Source organism: Musa acuminata, chromosome BXJ1-11 (assembly GCF_036884655.1).
Source record: "Musa acuminata AAA Group cultivar baxijiao chromosome BXJ1-11, Cavendish_Baxijiao_AAA, whole genome shotgun sequence".
Classification (NCBI taxonomy): Eukaryota; Viridiplantae; Streptophyta; class Magnoliopsida; order Zingiberales; family Musaceae; genus Musa; species Musa acuminata.
This window is the reverse complement of record NC_088337.1, coordinates 23,964,379-23,987,694: the sequence shown is the minus strand read 5'-3', so window position 1 is coordinate 23,987,694 and position 23,316 is coordinate 23,964,379. Positions and strand designations below refer to the sequence as shown.

Sequence of the window (23,316 nt, the reverse complement as noted above, 5' to 3'; positions counted from 1 at the left end):
TTTCGTAATTTTTTTTTTACTAGCTTGTATGTAGTAAAACTTGCATAGTGTAAAAATTGCTATCTTAAAGTCTAAAGAGAAGCAATCAATAGCTATCTCAAGAAGACCAAGCATGTTAAACTTACACATCTTTAATCGTTAGATTGCATGATGATAAAACTTGATATTATGTTTTTCATGCAATAAGTTGAACCCATATAACAAACACTTGATTGTGGTACTTCTCCTTTTTGTTGATGACAAAGGGGGAGAAGTATGTTGATGACATGACATATGATGCATAAGTTTTATGCATATGTTCATGATGATGTGTTGCAAGTATTCATGATGAATATTGCAATGACTTGAATTCTGTTTGAATTCAAGTTTCTATCAATATGGCATATTGATAGGGGGAGTTTGTTTAAACTCCGGGAATTAAGGTTAACTCCGTTAGTCATCAATTAGTTGTCATCATCAAAAAGGGGGAGATTGTTGAATATCAGATTTTGATGATGAAACTAATTGATTGTGTTTAGATGTTTAACTGCATTTTGAGTGATGCAGGTCTACTCGATCAGGTTTAGACAGTTGACGCAGGAGGAATTGACGTTGCGCTGGAAGAGATCACGTTAGGATATTGGATGGCTGAACGCTTCGGACGTCGGGCATCGGGCCAAGGAGAGCGAACTGTGCCAAGGATATCGGCGTTGCGGAGGTCAACCGCCGATTGGGCAACAAGCCGCAAGAGAGGATGATGCGCCGAAGAATCGGACGAAGCGCCAACCAATGACGTGCCGGGCAACAGAATGTCAATTCGCGTTGTAATAATTGTCTAGATCGGAGTTGAGTTTTGGTTTGTGTGTGCAGGATTAACTATGATAACGATGAAGACATAAAGCGAAACAAAGTGTTGGAGTCAAGTGTGAAGGATTTGTTGCGAGTTCGAGAGTTCGACGGAAGTCCGAAGTTTCGTCGGGAATGCTGTCGGAACTAGCCGAGAATGAGTAGGGAGCTTGCCGAAGGGTTTTTCGGAAGCTCGCCAGAAGGTTCGTTGGAAGTTCGCGGAGCTCACCGAGAAAGATCGGAGCTTGCCGAAGAAGCTCGTTGGAACTCGCCAAGATCAAATCGTGAAGTCTAGGAGCTTGCCGGGAGTCCGCAGAATGGTTTTCGAGAGTTTATCGGAAGACCGTCGGAAGTTCGCCGGAAGCTCGCCGGAAGAAGTCTTGACTTACGGACTTTGTAATAGCTTAGAAAATGTCTTTAAACTCGTAGTTAGCACGTTAATTAGGGTTAGGATTAGGTGTTAATCCTATAACCCAAGTAGGAGCCAATTGGGCCCGAGTTCGGACTAGTTTGGGCCAAATTTGGAGCCCAACCAGTGAGCTGATTTGGCCTAGGCGGTGGCACCGCCCAGCACCCGAGAGCTGGGCGGTGACACCTCCTGGCTGGGCGGTGGCACCTCCAGCAGCGGGAACCCAAAGAGAATTCAAATTTTGAAGCCCAAATTTGAATCCTCTTGAGGCCTATAAATATCCCTCAAATCTCAGCTGAGAGAACAACTTTTTGAGCAGCAAGTGTTTGAGAGAAAGGCATTAGAAAAGTCCTAGCTAATCTTGTTTTCATTTTGCTAGTGTTCACCTCCTTCATTTTTGCTAAAAATTTGTAAGAGAGTGAACCGCTTGTAAAGAGTTGTAAGAGGGGTATTTACCCTTCCCTTTCAAGAGATTTGCTAGTGGAAGGTGGGAGCCTCATCGAAGAGGGGCCTCGCAAGTGGATGTAGGTCATTTGACCGAACCACTCTAAATCGGCGTAATCTCTGGTTTGCATTTCATTATTGTCATTTACATTACTGCAAATCTTCTTACTGCTTTAGTTCCTTATTACCCTTGCTGCGCAACTTTAAGAATACGCTTTCAAGTTAAACTTTTCAAGTTTCGTTCTTATCGTAAGAAAAATTTGTCGAAATCAACGTTTTAATCCGCTGCACTAATTCACCCCCCCCTCTTAGTGCCGCTTCGATCCTAACAATTGGTATCAGAGCCACGGTTTTCTACTTTGGTTTAACACCCAAATAGAAATGGCTCTTTATGGCTTTCAAGAGGGTCACTCTCTCATTTGTCCTCCCTTTTTCAATGGGACGGACTACACTTATTGGAAAACTCAAATGAGAGTTTTCTTACTTTCTTTGGATTTGAATTTATGGCACATAGTCGAAAATGGATTTGAAATGTCTTCTCTTCCAATGAACCATTGGAATGATTTGGAGAAGAAGATGTTTTCTTTAAACGCAAAGGCTATGAATGCCTTATTTTGTGCTTTGGACAAAAATGAGTTCAATCAGATTTCAACGTGCGAAACGGCTTTTGATATTTGGCGAACACTTGAAATCACGCACGAGGGAACTAGTAGAGTCAAAGACTCGAAAGTTAACATTTTAATATATGATTTCGAGCTTTTTCGAATGAAGCCGAGCGAAACCATTGTTGACATGTACACTCGTTTTACGGATGTCGTCAATGGTTTACAAGCTCTTGGCAAATGTTTCTCGAATTTTGAACTTGTTAGTAAAGTTTTACGATCACTTTCTAAAGCTTGGGAATCAAAAGTAACGGCAATACAAGAAACAAAAGATTTAAATATTTTTCCACTTGAAGAACTTATCGGCTCATTGATGATATATGAAATGGTGCGCAATGCACATGATGAACACAATGAACACTTGTATCACCTTCCAAAGAACAGGAAGGATTTGGAACTCCAGACAAATGAATACCACTTGAGCGATGACTCAAGTGATGAGGACAATGATGAACTTGAACTTCGAACACTAAATCTTAATAAGTTTATTAAACAAAAATCTAAAATAAACAATGAACTTAAACGGAGGAAGAGGCCAAAGAAAAGGAAGACACCCAAGGATGAATCAAGAACTTCCAAAGGTGAAACGACGAATTGGGCTTTGACGAGCTTCGACTACAAGGTAAGTAACTCAACTCTCTTGAATTATTTTGAAATTACTTGATGTTTTCCATGATACATTTTCTCTTTTCTTTTGAATAATTATTTTTTTCTTGAAAATTGTATGTTTTATGTTAATAGAATAAAATGTTAGATTTAAATAATCATATATATGTGCTTGAGAAGCAAGAATGTGTATTTTGATGATTTCCATATTAACTTTCAATGATGATGCATGGTCTTTATATGGAAGGCTTGATGATATTTTTTTTAAACCTTGTCTTTGGTTTTCAAACATGATGTATGTTTTTGACATAAGAACAAAACTTGAGCATGCTAATATAAAGTCAATCACATAAATTAAAACTAAAGAAGTTTTAGTTATCTATAAGAATCATTCAAAATTATGTTCAATAAAAAATGCAAAATGATGGAATGAAAATATTAAATGTTTTAATACCATTTTATGCATGAGATTTTAAAAGTTATACATAATGATCTTGATGGTTGTTATGAAGAAATTTATTTTTCGATCCTAAATGATTGATGATATATATATATATATTTTTTGGCACAAAAAGGACAAAGGCATACTTATATGAAACAACTAAATAGATAAAAGTATTTTTCTTGAAAATTCTTGGTTTGATGAATCTATTTTATCATCTTTTTATGAATATCTTGAAAACAATTTTTGATTTGATGATTTGAATTTGAATGAGCTTTATCTTGATTTTTCGAGATTTATAACTTGAGATTTACTCTATAAAAATCAAGATCTTGTATCCTCAATGTTCCTTTTTAGCATCTATTATCCAAATGAATTATGATTGGTATCATTGCTATATTTCTTCTTATCGTGCACTAAAGAGAAAATTTTCCTAAATGAATCGTGATATTTCGGAACCACAATTCTTTTTATGATTCATAATGAATTGAGAAATTTTATATACTTGAATTAAGATTGAATGAATTTTATCTATATCATGATCTCCTAAGATTTTTCCTTGATTATTTAAGAGGAGATTTTTCAAAACAAAACGTGTCTTCTATTATTATCTTTTCATGATATGATTTTTATGCAATTCCTTATACTCATGAAATATTTATCTCATCACCCAATAACTCTTCTTGATATTCCTTATGTGATGAAACGAAATAATACATGAAATTCAAATAAGAAGTTAATGATCATGAATGATAGGATGTAATGAATTTTGACATTTAGATACTATCATTTGAATAGCTATGATCATGTTGCCAAAATGATTTATCATGAATGCTTGAATATCATGTATGATATGCCGATATTGATGATTGAGTTATTTGTATCATGCATGAAAAATAAAAGATATAGTTTTGAAATTGTGCATGTTCGAATTTGAAAATATGATGATGCATAATGATGAAATTATGCAATGAAAATATTAAACATTTTGAAACCATGTTTTAGTGTCATGCATAATGATCATGCTTAATAAATTTTAAAATTATGCATGATGAATCTTGCAAATTACGGATTATTGATTTTTACTATAATGGAAGTGCCTTATTGATATTTGTTGTAATAAATCTTACACTTTCGGTTTTAAACATGATATATGTTTTTATTTGGCATAAATGAAATAAAATCATATGAATTGAAACAACTAAAAAGAGAAAAATATTTTTTCCTTGAAATTTTATTTTTCTCTATCTTATTGATCTTGATGATTATTATGATAAATCTATGTATATCATTTTGAATCTCTTGAAAGTAATGTTGAGATTTTGATGAATTTGACGATTTGAATTTGAATGAGTTTGTATTTAAATTATGATCTTGATTTCTTGGATTTACTACTTGAGATTCTTTTTTAATCACAATCTCTTCTTTGTACACCTACAATTTTTGTTATTTATAAAAGGAAGAGATTTGATAAAATGAATCATGTCTTTTAGTATTCAAATGGTTTTATCTTTGATGATATGATTTCTTTATATCTATGATATAAATGCCTTGAAATGATTGAAATATTTTACACTTTTATGCTCTTCCCTACTTCTTTCTTATTTTCAATGATAAAACGGGGAGAAGTTTTGATCATGCATGGTAGGATATAATTTGACAAAATTTATACCATCATGAAACATTTATGATTTGCAATGATGCATGCAATACTTGTGCTTTCTAATTATGATGTGATGTATTACATATGATGTAAATCATGATTTAAAATACTATGAGTTGTCGCTAAAATGATGTATTATAAATATTGATTTAATGTTTTGTATCATGAATACTCTAAATGATGAATATTTGGTATCATGATCAAAATGTTGACAAATAGTTAAAAATTTTAGTATCATGTATGATATCCTCATAATGTCGATCGATTTATTCAATATCGTGCATGAATGAAATATAAGGTTTTCGAAAATATGCATGTAATACTTCAACTTATGATAATGATGCATGCAATGATAAAATATTCATGATAAAAAATTGTCTTGACATTCATAACTTGATTATTCATCCTTTGTCATGATTTTGAAATCGTTGTAAAAGGAAAAAGAACAACAAAACTGTATTCTTCTTTTCTTTTTGATAATGACAAAAGGGGAGAAATATTGCTCGCTCAAGATGCAAAATTTGAAAACTTACACATTGCAAAAGAAGCAAAACTTGCAACTTGCACATTGCAATAAGAAGCAAGAATCATGAGCTTACACAAGAAAGCTATCTTGTATTTGCTTTCGTAATTTTTTTTTTACTAGCTTGTATGTAGTAAAACTTGCATAGTGTAAAAATTGCTATCTTAAAGTCTAAAGAGAAGCAATCAATAGCTATCTCAAGAAGACCAAGCATGTTAAACTTACACATCTTTAATCGTTAGATTGCATGATGATAAAACTTGATATTATGTTTTTCATGCAATAAGTTGAACCCATATAACAAACACTTGATTGTGGTACTTCTCCTTTTTGTTGATGACAAAGGGGGAGAAGTATGTTGATGACATGACATATGATGCATAAGTTTTATGCATATGTTCATGATGATGTGTTGCAAGTATTCATGATGAATATTGCAATGACTTGAATTCTGTTTGAATTCAAGTTTCTATCAATATGGCATATTGATAGGGGGAGTTTGTTTAAACTCCGGGAATTAAGGTTAACTCCGTTAGTCATCAATTAGTTGTCATCATCAAAAAGGGGGAGATTGTTGAATATCAGATTTTGATGATGAAACTAATTGATTGTGTTTAGATGTTTAACTGCATTTTGAGTGATGCAGGTCTACTCGATCAGGTTTAGACAGTTGACGCAGGAGGAATTGACGTTGCGCTGGAAGAGATCACGTTAGGATATTGGATGGCTGAACGCTTCGGACGTCGGGCATCGGGCCAAGGAGAGCGAACTGTGCCAAGGATATCGGCGTTGCGGAGGTCAACCGCCGATTGGGCAACAAGCCGCAAGAGAGGATGATGCGCCGAAGAATCGGACGAAGCGCCAACCAATGACGTGCCGGGCAACAGAATGTCAATTCGCGTTGTAATAATTGTCTAGATCGGAGTTGAGTTTTGGTTTGTGTGTGCAGGATTAACTATGATAACGATGAAGACATAAAGCGAAACAAAGTGTTGGAGTCAAGTGTGAAGGATTTGTTGCGAGTTCGAGAGTTCGACGGAAGTCCGAAGTTTCGTCGGGAATGCTGTCGGAACTAGCCGAGAATGAGTAGGGAGCTTGCCGAAGGGTTTTTCGGAAGCTCGCCGGAAGGTTCGTTGGAAGTTCGCGGAGCTCACCGAGAAAGATCGGAGCTTGCCGAAGAAGCTCGTTGGAACTCGCCAAGATCAAATCGTGAAGTCTAGGAGCTTGCCGGGAGTCCGCAGAATGGTTTTCGAGAGTTTATCGGAAGACCGTCGGAAGTTCGCCGGAAGCTCGCCGGAAGAAGTCTTGACTTACGGACTTTGTAATAGCTTAGAAAATGTCTTTAAACTCGTAGTTAGCACGTTAATTAGGGTTAGGATTAGGTGTTAATCCTATAACCCAAGTAGGAGCCAATTGGGCCCGAGTTCGGACTGGTTTGGGCCAAATTTGGAGCCCAACCAGTGAGCTGATTTGGCCTAGGCGGTGGCACCGCCCAGCACCCGAGAGCTGGGCGGTGACACCTCCTGGCTGGGCGGTGGCACCTCCAGCAGCGGGAACCCAAAGAGAATTCAAATTTTGAAGCCCAAATTTGAATCCTCTTGAGGCCTATAAATACCCCTCAAATCTCAGCTGAGAGAACAACTTTTTGAGCAGCAAGTGTTTGAGAGAAAGGCATTAGAAAAGTCCTAGCTAATCTTGTTTTCATTTTGCTAGTGTTCACCTCCTTCATTTTTGCTAAAAATTTGTAAGAGAGTGAACCGCTTGTAAAGAGTTGTAAGAGGGGTATTTACCCTTCCCTTTCAAGAGATTTGCTAGTGGAAGGTGGGAGCCTCATCGAAGAGGGGCCTCGCAAGTGGATGTAGGTCATTTGACCGAACCACTCTAAATCGGCGTAATCTCTGGTTTGCATTTCATTATTATCATTTACATTACTGCAAATCTTCTTACTGCTTTAGTTCCTTATTACCCTTGCTGCGCAACTTTAAGAATACGCTTTCAAGTTAAACTTTTCAAGTTTCGTTCTTATCGTAAGAAAAAATTGTCGAAATCAACGTTTTAATCCGCTGCACTAATTCACCCCCCCCTCTTAGTGCCGCTTCGATCCTAACAGAATCATATTGGGTTAGAGAAAAACATATCAGAAGATTGGACGTCGAGTCGAAGGATCGGTCGACGTATCAATAGAATGCTTCGGGCCATAGGTTCGGGCATCGGGCTAATAAGAGCGAAAATTACGCTAAGGGAATCGGAGTTGTGGAGGTCAACTGACTGATTGGGTAATAGACCATAAGAAAGGATGATGCACCGAAGAATCGGACGAAGCGTCGATAAACCAATGACATGCTGGATAACACTTGATTCAAGCTTTGTAATAATTATCTAGATCAAAGTGAGTTTCAAGTGTGCAGGATTAACTATGATAGCGATCAAGGCATAAAGCAAAATGAAGTCCCGAAGTCAAGAGTAAGATTTCGTTTTGAGTTCGAGAGTTCGTCAGAAGTTCAAACGTTCATCGAAGTTCTGCTGGAATTGACCAAGAAGTCTAGGAGCTTGCCAAAGAAGCTCGTCGAAACTCACCAAGAAGATCGTCGTGAAGTCCAAGAGCTTGCTGGGAGTCCGCCGGAACATTACCGAGAGATCGTCGGAAGTTCACCGGATGATCGCCGGAAGAAACCTAGACTTACGGACTTATTTAGCTTAGTGTATACCTTCAAAATTTGTAGTTAGCACATAATTGGGTTGGAATTGGGCCAACTCAATTAGAGGCCAATTAGGCCCAAGTTTGGGCTATGTTGGGCTAAGTAAAAGGCCCAAACAATAACCCAATAAGTGAAACCGTTGTGGCACAGTCTACAAGACTATGTAAGGCGATGGTACCGCCTAGACACAATCTCCGAGAGACTATCAGGCGGTGGTACCGCCCAGCACAGGCGGTGGTACCGCCAGTACCCAGAGGACCCTGGATGAGACATTTTTAGGCTCCAAGTTTGAATTCACTTGAGGCTTATAAATACCCCTCTCATCCCTGGTTAACATATACAAGCACAGAGAGTTTAAAAGTTGGAAAATGCTGTAGTAATCACTTGAGAGATACCCTAATCTAATTCTAAGTTTAAAATTCTATTTAGAGAGGAGTGAGTGCTTGTAAAAGGTTGTCTCCTAAACCTATAAAAAGGAGAAGAGGGGTGTAAAATGGTAGTTGATCTTCACCCATTGAAGGAAGATCTCTAGTGGATGCCGGTGGCCTCGACGAAAGAAGAATCAGAAGTAGATGTAGGTCACAACGACCGAACCACTATAAAACTTGGTTTGTATTTTTATTATTGCTATTTACCTTTGCTACAAATCATTTAACTTGCTCACTGCTCTACTTCCTCATTATACGCTTACGAAAGTGTTTTTAAGTTAACATCTTTCCGAGCGGTTTTCAACGAATGAATATTTTCTGAAATCAACGTTTTTACCACCACACTAATTCAATCCCCCCCCCTCTTAGTGCCGACTTGTTCCTAATACAAAGGACAAAGGCCAGTGCTTCCACTACGACAAAGATGGGCATTGGAAGAGGAACTATAAAGAGTACCTTGTAGAGAGGGCAAAATAAAAGCTTAGAGAAGCTTTAAGTACATTCATAATTAATCTTTAGTTGTCAAATTTTTGTGATAGTGCATTGGTATTGGATACCGGTATTGCTTTCACATCTGTAATTTGTTATAGATTCTGGCAAAGCCTTGGAGATTCAGGAGAGGAACATTGTATAATCATTTATTTATGCTAGACACTGCTTCACATATCATGAATGTAAGTGTGTCCAAGAGGAAACGAGATAAGGTGAACAATGCATACTTGTGACATTATAGGCTAGGTCACATCCATAAGGAAAGAATTCAAAATTTGATAAAGGATGTATATCTAGATCCATTCGACTATGAGTTATATGCAACTTGCGAGCCTTGCCTTCGTGAAAAACTAACAAACTCTTCATTTAGTGGAATTAGAGAGAGAGTCACTGAGCTGTTGGAACTCATACATAGTGATGTAATTAGACCCATATCAACTCATTCTATTGGTGGTTACTTCTACTTCATTACCTTTATTGATGATTTCTCAAGGTATGGACATATGTACTTGATGAAGTATAAGTCTGAGGTCTTTTAGAAATTCAGAGACTATAAGAATGAAGTAGAGAATCAGATTGGAAAAAGTATTAAAACTCTTCAATCAAATCGAGCAGATGAGTACTTGAGTATAGAGTTCACACAGTTCCTTAAGGACTATGAGATTCTATCCCAATGGATACCTTCTTATACACCTCAGCTCAATGGTGTATTTGAAAGGAGGAATCGTACATTGTTAGACATGGTACGATCCATGATGAGTTTTGCTGACCTACTCATCTCATTTTGGGGATATACCCCAGAGATTGTAGCCTATCTTCTGAACATAATTCCAATAAATCAGTAGTGTTTACACCATATGAGATATGGAAAGGGAAAAAGCCTAATCTTAATGTTGTTAAGATTTTGGGCTATCCTACCCATGTTAAAAAATATAACATTGATAAGTTAGAATCAAGGATGAAGCGGTACAAGTTCGTGGGATACCCCAAGGAAACTTGTGGGTATTCTTTCTATCATCCCGAGGACTAAAAGGTTTTTGTAGCTAAGAGAGCGGTGTTCCTTGAGGAGGAACATATTCTTGGCGGAGACAATGGGAGCTTGATAGAGTTGAGTAGGGTTGGAGAACCTAGCTCAAGCACCACTTAGCAACCCGAGTCTGTTCAGGTACCTAGCACACAAGTTTTAACTTTACGTAAGTCCGACAAAGTATCTCATCCTTTTGAGAGATATGTGGGATATATTAAAGGAGAAGATGTTGAGGATATTGATCCTTAGACCTACGAGGAGGTTATTAGGAGTATAGACTTCGGGAAGTGGCAAGAAGTCATGAATTCTGAGATGGATTTCATATACTCTAACAAGGTTTGGAACCTAGTTGATGCACCCAAGGGTATTGTACCCATCGGTTGCAAGTGGATCTTTAAAAAGAAGATTGGAGTAGATGGAAAGGTAGAGACCTATAAAGCAAGGCTAGTGACTAAGGGGTATCGTCAAAGGTAAGGTGTTGACTATGACAAAACCTTCTCACCCATAGCTATGCTAAAATCCATCCGAATTCTATTAGCTATTACATCATACTATGATTATGAGATCTGATAGATAGACGTGAAAATCGCGTTCCTCAATGGCAACCTTGAGGAGGAGGTATATATGATACAATATGAGGGATTCATGTCTAAGGACTATCTAGATAAGGTATATAGGTTGCATAGGTCCATTCATAGACTAAAGCAAGCTTTCCGAAGTTGGAATATAAGATTTGATGAGACAATCAGATCTTATAACTTCATTAAGAATGAAGATGAGCTTTGTGTGTACAGGAATGTAAGTGAGAGCACTATCACCTTCTTGGTATTATATGTGGATGACACCCTAATCATTGGGAATAATGTACGAATGATATCCATAGTAAATGCTTAGTTATATAAACACTTCTCCATGAAGGACTTAGAGGAAGCATCCTATATCTTAGAAATTTCAGATCTATAGAGATAAATCCAAGAGGATGCTTAGCTTGTCCCAATCCAGGTACATAGATACCATTGTCAAAAGGTTTGGTATGAAAAATTTCAAGAGAGGTCTCATACCAATAAGACATGGAATTTCGCTTTCTAGGAGTATGTCCCTAAAGACTCTTGAAGAAAGGGCAAACATGGATAGGATATACTATGTCTTAGTGATAGGGTCTATCATGTATGTCATGCTATGTACCGGGCCTGATATAGCATATACTTTGACTGTCACGAGTAGATATCAGGCGAATCCAAGCTTGGAGCATTGGAAAGCAGTAAAGTGTATCCTTAAGAACTTGAGAATGACTAAGGATCTTTTACTAGTATATGAAGGTAGTGGCCTCAAGGTTGAAGGCTATATGGACTCGAGTTTCTAGTCCGATATCGATGATAACAAGTCGAATTCGGGATATGTGTACACCTTGAATGGAAGAGTAGTATACTGGAAGAGTTCTAAGCAAGATACTATTGTTGAATCGATCACAAAGGTAGGGTACGTTGCTGCAGCAGAGGCAGCAAAGGAAGGAGTCTGGATAAAGAAGTTCATCATAGATATAGGAGTCGTGCCCAGTAGCGAGGAGTCGATTCCCTTATATTATGATAATAATGGGGCGATTGCTCAAATAAGGGAACTCGGGTCTCATCAGAAGTATTCTGAGGAGGTTCCAACTTATTAGAGAGATCGTGACCCGATGAGATATAGTAGTGGAAAGAGTTCCATCCGAAGATAACATCACAAATCCACTAATAAAGCCGTTGTCTCAGATTGTCTTTGAGCATCACAGGGGTTTTATGGGGATCAGATACATAGATGATTGACTTTAAGTCAAGTGGGAGATTGCTAGTCATAGGTGCCTTGTAAGCCAATCACGTGAGTGATGACACATGTGACTTGACACACAATCTTTTTGCTTATTATTTTTAATTCATATTTTATCACTTTATATTGCATGTTACTTGAATATATTGGTATGTGCATGAATTTGTGCAATGGGAATCAGATTGTGATGAGATCACGATAATGAGATCGATTCGCCTTTAAACATAGATCCTAAATAATCTCAGTCATAAGATACTCAAGAAAGACATCGAGATAAAAGGACATACTGATGTGTTGTATACATGGCCATATGATGGATGTAGCTGGTTTCATAGTTGCTCGTGTGGGGACACTAGGGATACAGTACAGGTGCTAATTGGAGAATGAGTTCACTAATTGATCCGCTTACGGAATACTAGATGATTGATAATGCCTCATTGTTAAACAATGATTCTTTAGTCCCAATGGTGTATCTAGTCCTTAGACTTGAGATACCAAGGATGTCCTGTATGAGTACTCTACTCTTTGATATCAGACTTATAGGTTTGGAGATTCTAGATCTAGCATAACCGATCATCGAGAGTGGTAGCTAACCTTACGAGGACTATTGAGTGTCAATAAAGGATCATCCACTCTCGGTGTCATAAGAGGAATATCCCATGTGTTCTTGCTTAGATAAATCCATGGCCGGGGTCATTCAGATTAAGCGAGAAAGAGTTCTTAGGGAGAATCCGATTAGAGCGAGACTCGAGTAGAAACCATATGAGTCTGACAGCACCATGCCCGATATACGATTTCTAGGATATTAGATGGATGAAGGACTATAGGTATATGGTAACTAAGGAAAACAAGTAGAATGGATTGGATTCCCCTATATCGTCTGGGGACTACGACGTAATGACATAGTACGTCCGTAGTCGATGAGTCGAGTGAATTATTATAGAGATAATAATTCACTAAGCCAAAAGGAGTTCTAACAAGTATGATGCACGGCCAACTCGATATTGGGCCTAGAGGGTCACACACATATTGTAGGTGTTGCGATGAGTAGAGGTTCGGATATGAGGTATCCGTTAGAGCCCCTATCTTATTGGATATCTAATAAACCCCTGAATTATTAGATCCTATGGATGAGATCTAATAAGAGTCAATGAGAGATTATTGGATAGAGATCCACAAATCTAAGAGGCTTGGATAGTTGGATGAAGATCCAATACTCAATAGGGCAGGATCCATTAGGGTTAAGTAGATAGGGGATCTCTATAAATAGGAAGGAATCAATGGTTCATAGGCTAGAGCCTTTTTTGGTTGCCTCTCATATTCTCCTTTCCTTCTCCTCTTCAGATAGTAGTAGACTTGGAGTTTTAAGGAGCATCATCGTAAACTTGCTGTATGGATCACCGTTAGAGAAAAGGACGCTTGATCTCCTTCATCCTCTCCTAGAGATCTGTAGGGATTAAAGGATATATGATTTTCTTAGGTAACACAATATTTCATATATATAATTTTAAATTTAATAAATTTTGCACACAACGAACACATCTTTTGAAAAATTAAGAATTTTATTTTTTTATGTTCTTTTATTATGCATGTGATCGCCGTCTTGATTTCCCTATAAGCCAGACCAATGATTTGAGAATTATATGATGCTGATCTTACTGCAAACATTCTAAATGCAGCTTCAAGATAATTTACACCACATGAGCAAGAATGATGTAATACCACTTAATAAAAGAAAAGCGAAACTAATCCATAGAGAAGTTAAAAAAAGGGAACAAATTTTCTCCATAACCAAAAGATAGAAAACATCAACTAACAAAGAATCAGCTACAAACTACATAGAGTCATGCAAGTACTTTGATTATTGTTACCAGACCATTATTTTAGATGTAAAATATCCATAATGTTTTAAACCTTTGACACTTAAATAAGTGCATCGATACATCATCGTTAGAGTAATGTTTTAATGTTTTAAGTATAGAAGTAGTATATTTGATAATTTAATTATTATTGATTCTAAAATCAGATGGAAAAAAAAATTGAACGAATGTGTTTGGGCACTGATTTGTTGGATATGTTTGGTTGTTGTTGTTGACTCCATACACACTCTCTTTGTGTAGTTTCAAGAGATTGGTAATCTGTAATGCAACTTCTCATTATTATCATTAATTATCAAGCGACAAATGTTTCGACTTGGTGGAAACAAGTATCATCTGTTTTCCTAGTCAAACCTCCACCAGAAAGACAGGGATGGACCACAAAGAGGACCACATATCTCAGACTTCAACTCTGGATGTCTTTTTTGAACAGGCCAAACTTTGACTTCAAGCTGCTACCAAATTTATAGTTGTCATTGTTAATTCTGAAAATCTTTTTCTGATTCCAATTTGGCCTACCAATCAAGGATTTAAATCTCAATCCAATACTAGTCTGTATCAACTTACAAAATTGAGGTTTGAAAGTCTGTTAGCAATCTCATAATATATTGTTTTGATAGGAATTATATTATAGGTGAGAGTTACCTCTGTAGTGCATAGTTGAATAAATCTGAACTCACTCAGGAGAAGTTGAAGAACAACACTATCAAACAGAGGAATAATAAAATTAAGAATACATGGCATCAGAAGACATTCATCCATGATACACATAAATATTCAGATATGAATCCAATGGATTCATCATCTCATTTTTGTTTTGGAGGAAACCAACTTCTATTTCAACAACCTGAGATTCAGGAAGGCCACAGAGGTGGGTCATTGCATATCATTTTTGAGTGAGTGCTTTGACCTGTTGGTTGCTGTCAGATAAAAGGAAAATTGCAACTTGAAGCTTCAGCTACAATTTTTATTCATGAAGACCAAATAACACTAAAGAAGGCAGTGAATTCTTTTCAAAAAAAGCATAAAAAAACAATGAATTCCACACACCCATCAACTGAAAGTTGATGCCAATCACTCTTAACAGTAAAAATATGAGGGAATAGTCAAAAGTAATGTGCCTGCCAAATAACTTGGTAAGGATGACTCCCCATTTGGGCAAAGAAATCCATGCAACAGGTTATCACTGTGGTAACCAAGTATCTTGTAATGAATGGAAATATCTCAGGACGCATCCATGAAACAGTGTAGAACTATTTTAAGGGCAGAAAACACGAGTATTCGATAATGAACTGCTCCAGAGGCATCTTGATTGACAAACATCACAAGGCTCATTCTTTACCAGAATCCATTGGCAACAAGAAGAAGAAGCCATGATGTCTCAACTATTCATGGTGAAAGACAAATCTTTTTCCATCATATAACTCTGTATAAAATAATATCTCTAGTTAAATAAAAAACATTGTTTTTAATAAAATCTAAGACTATCCCTTATTGGATCATTAATAATAATCGATTTACCTTGTTCAACCACAAACATTAACAATGTCAACTGACTCTATTAGATAGCATGTGTGCTTGCAGTTCATGTGCATAGTGAACAAGATCATAGTAAACTTTAATGCTCATTTATCAGACAAAAGTGTGTCTGATATGCTGAGATATAAATAAGAAATAAAAGGAAACAATTATAGCACCAGATAGGCAAATTGTGCCAAGTAAGCAAAATATCCATTGCATATAAAGATGAACATAGTTTAATTTAATTACAGCAATGAGAAAAGGATATCGGAAACAAAAGAAAACAGATTTTTTTGCAAATGACAAGTGGTTGGGACAGTATATGATCCCACGATCTTGCTATCAACACTCAAAGTGTTCACACATCCTCGAAAAGAAAACTGATTGCTGAATCCGAAACAGCCATACATGGTTTAGGTGGCCTATACAGAGTACACCATAATGGTATCAAGAAGCGCCAGCACCAAGTTAGTTTGTCGAGACCATCTATGTAAAAGCATACAATTGTAGTCTTTACAATGAATAATAATAAGGAATAGAATGAGACTTACAAAAGCATAAACTTAGTGTCATCCTCAGATTCAAGCAGTAAAACAAAAAAAGACAAAAGATCCAATTTCACATACCAGGCCATTGTTCAAACTTGCATTCAGTGATTTGGCTTTCCAAGTTGTACAATAATAACAAAAGGTAACCAAAATGAGAGAACTGTTGCAAGAGGAAAACACTCTATAACGAAGAAAATATGGATTTTCCACCGGCAAGGTGACAGAATGCTTGAAATTCAAAGAATGGTGCACCAATGTAAAATAAACTCTTAAAATGATGCACCAAGAGAAACTAATGCAGAAAAGATCTTGACACAAAAGAAAAGACAAGAAACGAAAAGAAAAAGGTAGCAGAAGTGCACATCTAAATTCTAGAGTACAATTGCCAGAGTGTCACCAAATTGTCAAGTGTTACACATCTACGGTATAAACTTCATTTGATTTTTATTGTTCTAAAATCAGCTCAAAGATAACACAGATTTGCATTGACATCCAAGATCATCTCCAGCAGTAGATAACATCAGATTCATGGTTTTTATGAACAATGATCTCTTTGACGAAACTTACCCATTAGCAAAGCAGCATGTATCAAGCAGGTGCAGAAATAATCTTTCTTTGAAACAGTGCAAACATTTGGTTAGCGAAAGCCAAACTTGAATATCTACAAAGAACAGAAGTCTAAATCCCCATGACAGAAAAACAAAAGGGTCATAATTTAATTATCTCTTTATAGACATCAGTCCAACAATAATGATTAGATTTTTTTTTGACATAATCAAGAAGAACTCGGAACCTTTATAGAAATGAGCCTTTGATAATTTCACTATCATTAACTTTACAACTACAAGAACATATTGTTTCATTGAGTATAATGGATGTATATAGGAGAAACTGGCCAGGAATTTTCCTGATTCAACCTATTACAACTCTCCTCGCGGTGAGTTAGACTTTAGAATAGACTTCCCAGTGAGTAGGGATGAGCTTGTTATCATCACGATCACTCAAAATTATCTGTGCATTCACCGATGCCTTTGTAAAGAGTGATAGTTGTGACTGAAGAAAATGTAAGGAATCACGGCAACCATCCACTGTGTTAATATATTCCTCTACCATAAAATCCTTGGAAGTGATCACCATTAAAGGCTCAAGAACACCAGCCTTTCCCAATAAAAATCTCACCAACTGCATCTCATTTCTGTGCCCGTTGAAGTTATTAATTTTTATTATTTTTAGGTACTCAAAATCAACCTCCGGAGGTTCCTCCTTTGGAACCATAAGGTAGTTCTCCACATAAGGGTCATTCATTGTGGTTGGAAGCTGCAAGAGTACACACCAATGAATTAAGAATTGGATTGAAAGATAAAAGTCCTGCCAGTTTACGTCTAAATTTGATGAACTAACCTCTATGAACAGTTTCTCCAATCTAGGACAATTGCACATCCTAAAGAAGGTATATATGTTCGTTAGATTGTCAACAGTCATCATACCCATCAGCAGCTGCAGCTCTCTCAAGTTTCTAAAGTTGTTGCATTCTCTGGTTGCACTCCCACCTTCGATCGCGACGTACTAGGACGAAGAAAGAGGAAAAGATTCCACGTCAACTACCAAAACTCTCACTAGAAACACAAATTCCATATCAATTCTCCCAGGAATGCATATCGATTACCTGAAGCGAAAGACTACAAAGGGTCAAGACCTTGATGTTGGATAGCCCGCCAAGGGTCTTCACCCAATTGCTTGGTGGGAGGCACGATGGAGGGCCGCCCGAGCTCATGCACACCTCCTCCAATCTCTTGGGGCTGTCAAAGGAGTAGCTCGTGAGGTAATTTCCGCTGTACCTGAAGCACCGGAGATCCGGCGCTGAGACCGCGACCTCCATAGCTCTTGGACAGTCGACGATCGTAAGGCTGGTGAGCCGACTGTTGGCAGTGATCACGATCCGACGGAGCTTACGGCAGAGCCGGAGATCAAGCGACCGGAGGAGAGTGCAGGCAGCAACGACCCTCCTCAGGGCCGCGTCGGTGACGTGCGCCGCATGGAGGTCGAGAACCTCAAGGTAGGAGAGCCGCTTGATGTTCGCGCTGGGACTCCAGAGGCGGAGCCCGGAAAGGGCGAGCCGGGTGAGATTGGAGCACTCGCAGACGGAGTGGAAGAAGACGGAGGAGACGGCAGCGCGTTCCTGTCTCCGGAGACGCCGGCCGGGGCGGGCGGAGGTGCCGGCGAGGGACGAAGGCGAGACGACGAGGCGGAGGTCCTCGACGCTGCAGGAGGCGGCGTACTCGATCCAGCGCTTGATGTCGGCGTCGTATCGGCGGCCGGGGGGGAGGGCGACGAAGAGGGTATCGATCCGGCGCCCGCGGCCGCGCGCGGAGAGGAACCGGTCGACGCCCGCGACAAAGTCATCGGCGGAGGCGGCGACGGTGTAGGGGGAGAGGTCGAGGACGGCGGGGTGGGGCCAGCGGTGGCGCCAGAGGCTGCGCCACCGGGAGGAGAGGACGCCGGTGCGTATGGCGTCCTGGAGGGGAAGTTGGGCGAGGATGTGGAGGCGGATGATGTCAGGGAGCTCGGTGAGGCGGTCGTCGCCGTCCTTGTCAATGATATCGCCGCTGCTGCCGGAGGAGGAGGAGGAGAAGGAGGAGGAGGGAGGGGAAAGGGAGAGGTCGGCGGCCCAGCGGGCCTTCTTCGTCTTCCTCATGATGCCTCGCAGAGAGGGCAAAGCTTGCGCGTCTCTTTGCCCTTCTTGGCTTTATGGACGGAAGAGGCGGAGATGGGGCTTAACCATTTAATTAAGTTAATGCGGTAAGGAAGGGAATAAAACTGAGCGGAGGAGACGGTAGTGGTGGTGACGCCGTGGTGGTGTCGGGAATAGGTGGGATTTAGGGAGGGTTTTATTTTTCCTATTATTTTATTATTTTTAGGGGGAAAAGATTAAAAAAAAAAGTAGGGATCAAACTCTCGCCGAAGGATTCACCCCTGGACATCGTCAGGGATGATGTGGATGATAACGTCCTCACTAACGTTGGACCAGTGGACCCCACGTCTGACAACAGCCCGGATGATTTCCTCGGCTGATTTGCCCCCACCCGAGGGAGAACGTGGTAGAGTTTGAGCCATCTAACCAGTCGAACGCTATTTTAAGATCAGCAATGTGTGGGACCCACGTCGTGAGACGCCATACGTGGAGGTAAACAATCGATAGGATTTAGGGGCGGCTTCATCTCGATTTCATCATCACTTGTTTCCCGAGTAGGATATATGGTACCGGTCCAGCCGAAGATGATTTATTCCCACACCGAGGAACCAACAGTCTGGTTTCATTCAACGAACGTGTCGGCATTCGAATCGATTTCTTCGAGTCGTTTTGGTCCGTTGAACCGCGCGTCACTCTGAGTCGGGGCATGTGGCGTGTATATGAATTCCTTTAGTATATCTGACAAAGATTATGTTCCTGCCTCAATACGAATAATTCATGCATCATCAAAGTGATTTAAGGCTCAATTTTGACGTCACCAAATTTGTTCTTATTCGCAATTTGGATGTATGCGACTATGTGGAAAAGATCAATCTTTAAAAAACGTTCGTGTAGCGATACGAATGTGAAAAGATATATTTTCACTGTCAGCAATTACTACGACTTCAATACTACTTCTAAATATTATATTATATAAAGAGTTTAGTAAGATAGACAAAATAGAAAGGCACGTGAGGATCTTAAAAGTATTGTAAAGTTAAAAATGATTGATGTAGTTGATCTTAAATTATTATAACGTTGGGATTTATCCTTGTTTTGTTTCACATATTACATGCCTAAGTTCTCATGTCACGACAAGACATATAATATTATGTAAACATGTCCGTCCATCGTTTATATTCATCTTTAGATTTCACTTTTTGAACATCTTTAAACATAGCTATAAAAATGAGTTGAATCTTAGCCTATTCGGATATATAAATATGATTTAAGGTGAATATGTTTATATTAAACTGAAAGGGTGGCCTTATTGTAGAATTTATTTTTCCTGGGTAAAAGTTACATTTCTGATTGCTTCCTGTCAAGATTGTCGTCTTTTCATTCATATATATATATATATATATATATATATTCCTTAACATTTTGATATTTAAGATGTACCTCATATCTTTTTTTCAAAGAGAATTAAAAATGCTATAAGAAGTTTGGATGCTAACTCAAATAAACTCTAGGTATTCTGATTTCATAATAGATAAAATGTTAAATAATTCAATCTAAGTAGTGGGATAAGGTACCAAGCAAGAATTATTTATTATACGATAGAATCCTAATAAGATCCAAGGATTTTATCGTAGAAGAAAGAAAAGAAAAGAGGATGAGGATGATCACTTCGAGAAGATCGGTCTTCTTGATCACTTCGATAGGATCGGCCTCTTAGGGTTTGTCAACATACTAAATAATATTTCTTTGACTGTCGAAAAGAAATAGTTACATCCATATTTATAGAGTTCCACCTAGAGTCCACCAGGACTTGGACTCTTAATAAAAAATAAATATTAAATAAACCTCTATCCGACTCTTATCGAACTAAATAAACTCAACAAAACATTATTCAAAAGCTCAGAAAATAAATGGATACTAATAATTCCTCTCCCTTCAAATTAGTTTTATCCTCAAGGTTGAGCAGCATCAAACTCGAGGAGCTTCTCTTTTAACACTTCAGTCACATGGTATTTGCGGCGCATCATAACCCGTTGATCAAGTAAGTACGGTCTCCACTTCTTGATAGTATAAGCAATAAGTTGGTGTTTTGATGTAATATTCATTATAGTCTTCCGGAGAACCCTCTCCATGGCTAGTGGCAATTGTGACTTTACTTCCACGTCTTCCTTTTAGGATCATCTGCTTTTCTATTAATAAAAAACTTCATGATTAGTTTAGAAAATTTTCAAAAAATATTATCCAAGATTGATAGTCATTCTATTCCAAGCACCACTTCGAAATCTTTCAATGGTAATAAAAAGAAGTCCACAAGCAAAACTCCTGACCTTGTATAATCAATTTTTATCTTTGAACATTTGCTATCACAAGTTAAAATCCATCGATCAATGATCTTTACTTCGAATATGTCACAACCTTCAGTGGTAGGCTAATCGATTAGCAACCTTACTGTCCTTAAAATTATTAGTGCTACTAGTATCAATCAAAACTATAACATGTTGATGTTCTAGAGTTCCTCCAACTTTCATAGTTTGCGGGTTAGAGTAGCCAGCTAATGCATACACTGTATGTATGATGTTAGGAACGAGCCAGCACTAAAAGCGAGGGGTGTGTAGTGGTAAAAACGTCGATTTTAAAATCTTTCATTTCGATTAAACCCGTTTCGGAAAGATCTTAACTTGAAAGCATAAGGGAGCGTAGTGAAAGCAGTAAGAATATAAAGCAGTTTGCAGTAAAGGTAAATTGCTCAAAAGGAAATGCAAATTGATTTTATAGTGGTTCAGTCGTCGTGACCTACATCCACTCCAGATTCCTCTTCACTCGAGGATACCGGCTTCCACTATCGATCTTCTTTCAATGGGTGAAGATCAACTAACCTTTTACACCTCTCTTCTTCTTTTCATGGGTTTAGCAGACAATCTTTTACAAGCACTCACTCCTCTCTAAATAGAATTCTAAACTTAGAATTAGAGGAGGGGATCTCTCAAGTGTTTACTATAGCATTTTTCTACTTTTAAATTCTCTATGGTTTTGTATGTTAACCACAGATGAGAGGGGTATTTATAGGCCTCAAGTAGATACAAACTTATAGCCTAAAAATGTCTCATCCTGGGTCCTTGGGTACTGGCGGTACCACCGCTTGTAGCATTGACACTGAGACTAACACTGGGCAGTACCACCGCTTGACACCCTGCCACTTGGTAGTACCACCGCCCAGTCTGGTGGTACCACTACCTGATAGTCTCTCGGAGACTGTTTCTGGGCGGTACCACCACCTGACACAATCTTGGAGACTGTGTTTGGGCGGTACCACTGCTTGACACAGTCCCAAAGACCATGCCATGATGGTTCCACCTGTTGGGTCATTATTTGAGCCTTTCACTTAGCCTAACATAGTCAAAACTTAGGCCCAAATAATCCTTAATTGAGTTGACCCAATTCCAACCTAATTATATACCAACTACGAATTTTAAGACATTTACTAAGTTAAATAAGTCTATAAGTCTAGGTTTCTTCCAGTGAGCTTCCGGCGATCTTCTAGCGAACTTCCGACTATCTCTCGGCAATGTTCCAACGGACTCCCAGCAAGCTCCCGGACTTCATGACGATCTTCTTGGCTAGTTCCGATAAGCTTCTTTGGTAAGCTCCTAGACTTCTCGATCAATTTCGATAGACCTTCTGATGAACTCTCGAACTCCCAATGAAATATCGTTCTTGACTTTGGGACTTCATTTTTCCTTATGCTTTGATCGTTATCGTAGTTAATCCTGCACACTTAAAAACTACTTCGATCTAGACAATTATTACAAAGCAAATCAAATGTTGTCTGGCATGTCATTGGTTCATCGGCGCTTCGTCCGAATCTTTGGAGCATCGTCCTTTCTTGTAGCCTATTGCCCAATCGGCCAGTTGATCTTCATAACTCTGATTTTCTTAGCATAATTTTCGTTCTTCTTGGCCCGATGCTCGAACCCATGGCCCAAAGCCTTATGTCGATACGTTGACCGATCCTTTGGCTCGACATCCAATCTTCGGATATGTTTTTCTCCGACCCAACATTACTCTTTCTGCTTTAATTGCCTCTCCTTGATCGAAACTTTCTGCATCACTTAAAACACAGATCAAATCATAAACACTATCAATTAGTTTCATTATCAAAATCTAAGATGCAATAATCTTTCCTTTTTTATGATGACAACCAATTGATGATGGAATTAATCTTAACTCCCCTATTAATATGTCATATTGATAGAACTTTATAATTCATAGAATTATAAGTATTTCACTATTGCATGAATTATGAATATTGAAGGACTCAATTAATTATATCATTGCATGCAACATAAACTCATGCATAATCAAAATATCCAAGTACATAGTTCCATGCATGATTTTCATCATAACGTCTCCACCTTTGTTATCAACAAAAAAGGGAAGTGCAATTATCAAGTTTCAAATTATTACATTATAAATATAATCATAAGTTTTATCATCATGCAAGCAAGTAATTTTCTTTCTTCTCTTTTGAGAAGTACAATGTTTTGCTTCCTTGGCAAAGCGCAAACTAGCAAAATTTTATATATTTTTACATGCAAGCTAGTAATAATTTTGAGTTTTGCAGGTTTATAAATTTTGCTAGATTAGCATGTTTC

General features: G+C 38.2%; 1 protein-coding gene across 1 annotated transcript; it reads right to left on the bottom strand.

The window, feature by feature from the left end:
- Positions 1–15,622: 15,622 nt before the first annotated feature.
- Positions 15,623–18,786, bottom strand: LOC135597313 (F-box protein At2g39490-like). The gene is made up of 3 exons (XM_065090102.1): positions 17,639–18,786; positions 17,374–17,538; positions 15,623–17,289 (listed from the first exon to the last, which is right to left on the bottom strand). The coding sequence occupies exons 1-3, from the start codon at positions 18,665–18,667 to the stop codon at positions 16,915–16,917; spliced, it is 1,569 nt and encodes a 522-aa protein (XP_064946174.1). The 5' UTR covers positions 18,668–18,786; the 3' UTR covers positions 15,623–16,914.
- Positions 18,787–23,316: the final 4,530 nt, after the last annotated feature.

Bases quoted from the DNA above. Each gene is read 5' to 3' on its own strand.
- LOC135597313 (XM_065090102.1), bottom strand. From the start codon at position 18,667: ATGAGGAAGACGAAGAAGGCCCGCTGGGCCGCCGACCTCTCCCTTTCC. The intron at 17,539-17,638 runs GTAATCGATATG...TCTTCGTCCTAG, and splicing joins TTTGTAGTCTTTCGCTTCAG to TACGTCGCGATCGAAGGTGG. The intron at 17,290-17,373 runs GTTAGTTCATCA...GTACTCTTGCAG, and splicing joins TGGAGAAACTGTTCATAGAG to CTTCCAACCACAATGAATGA.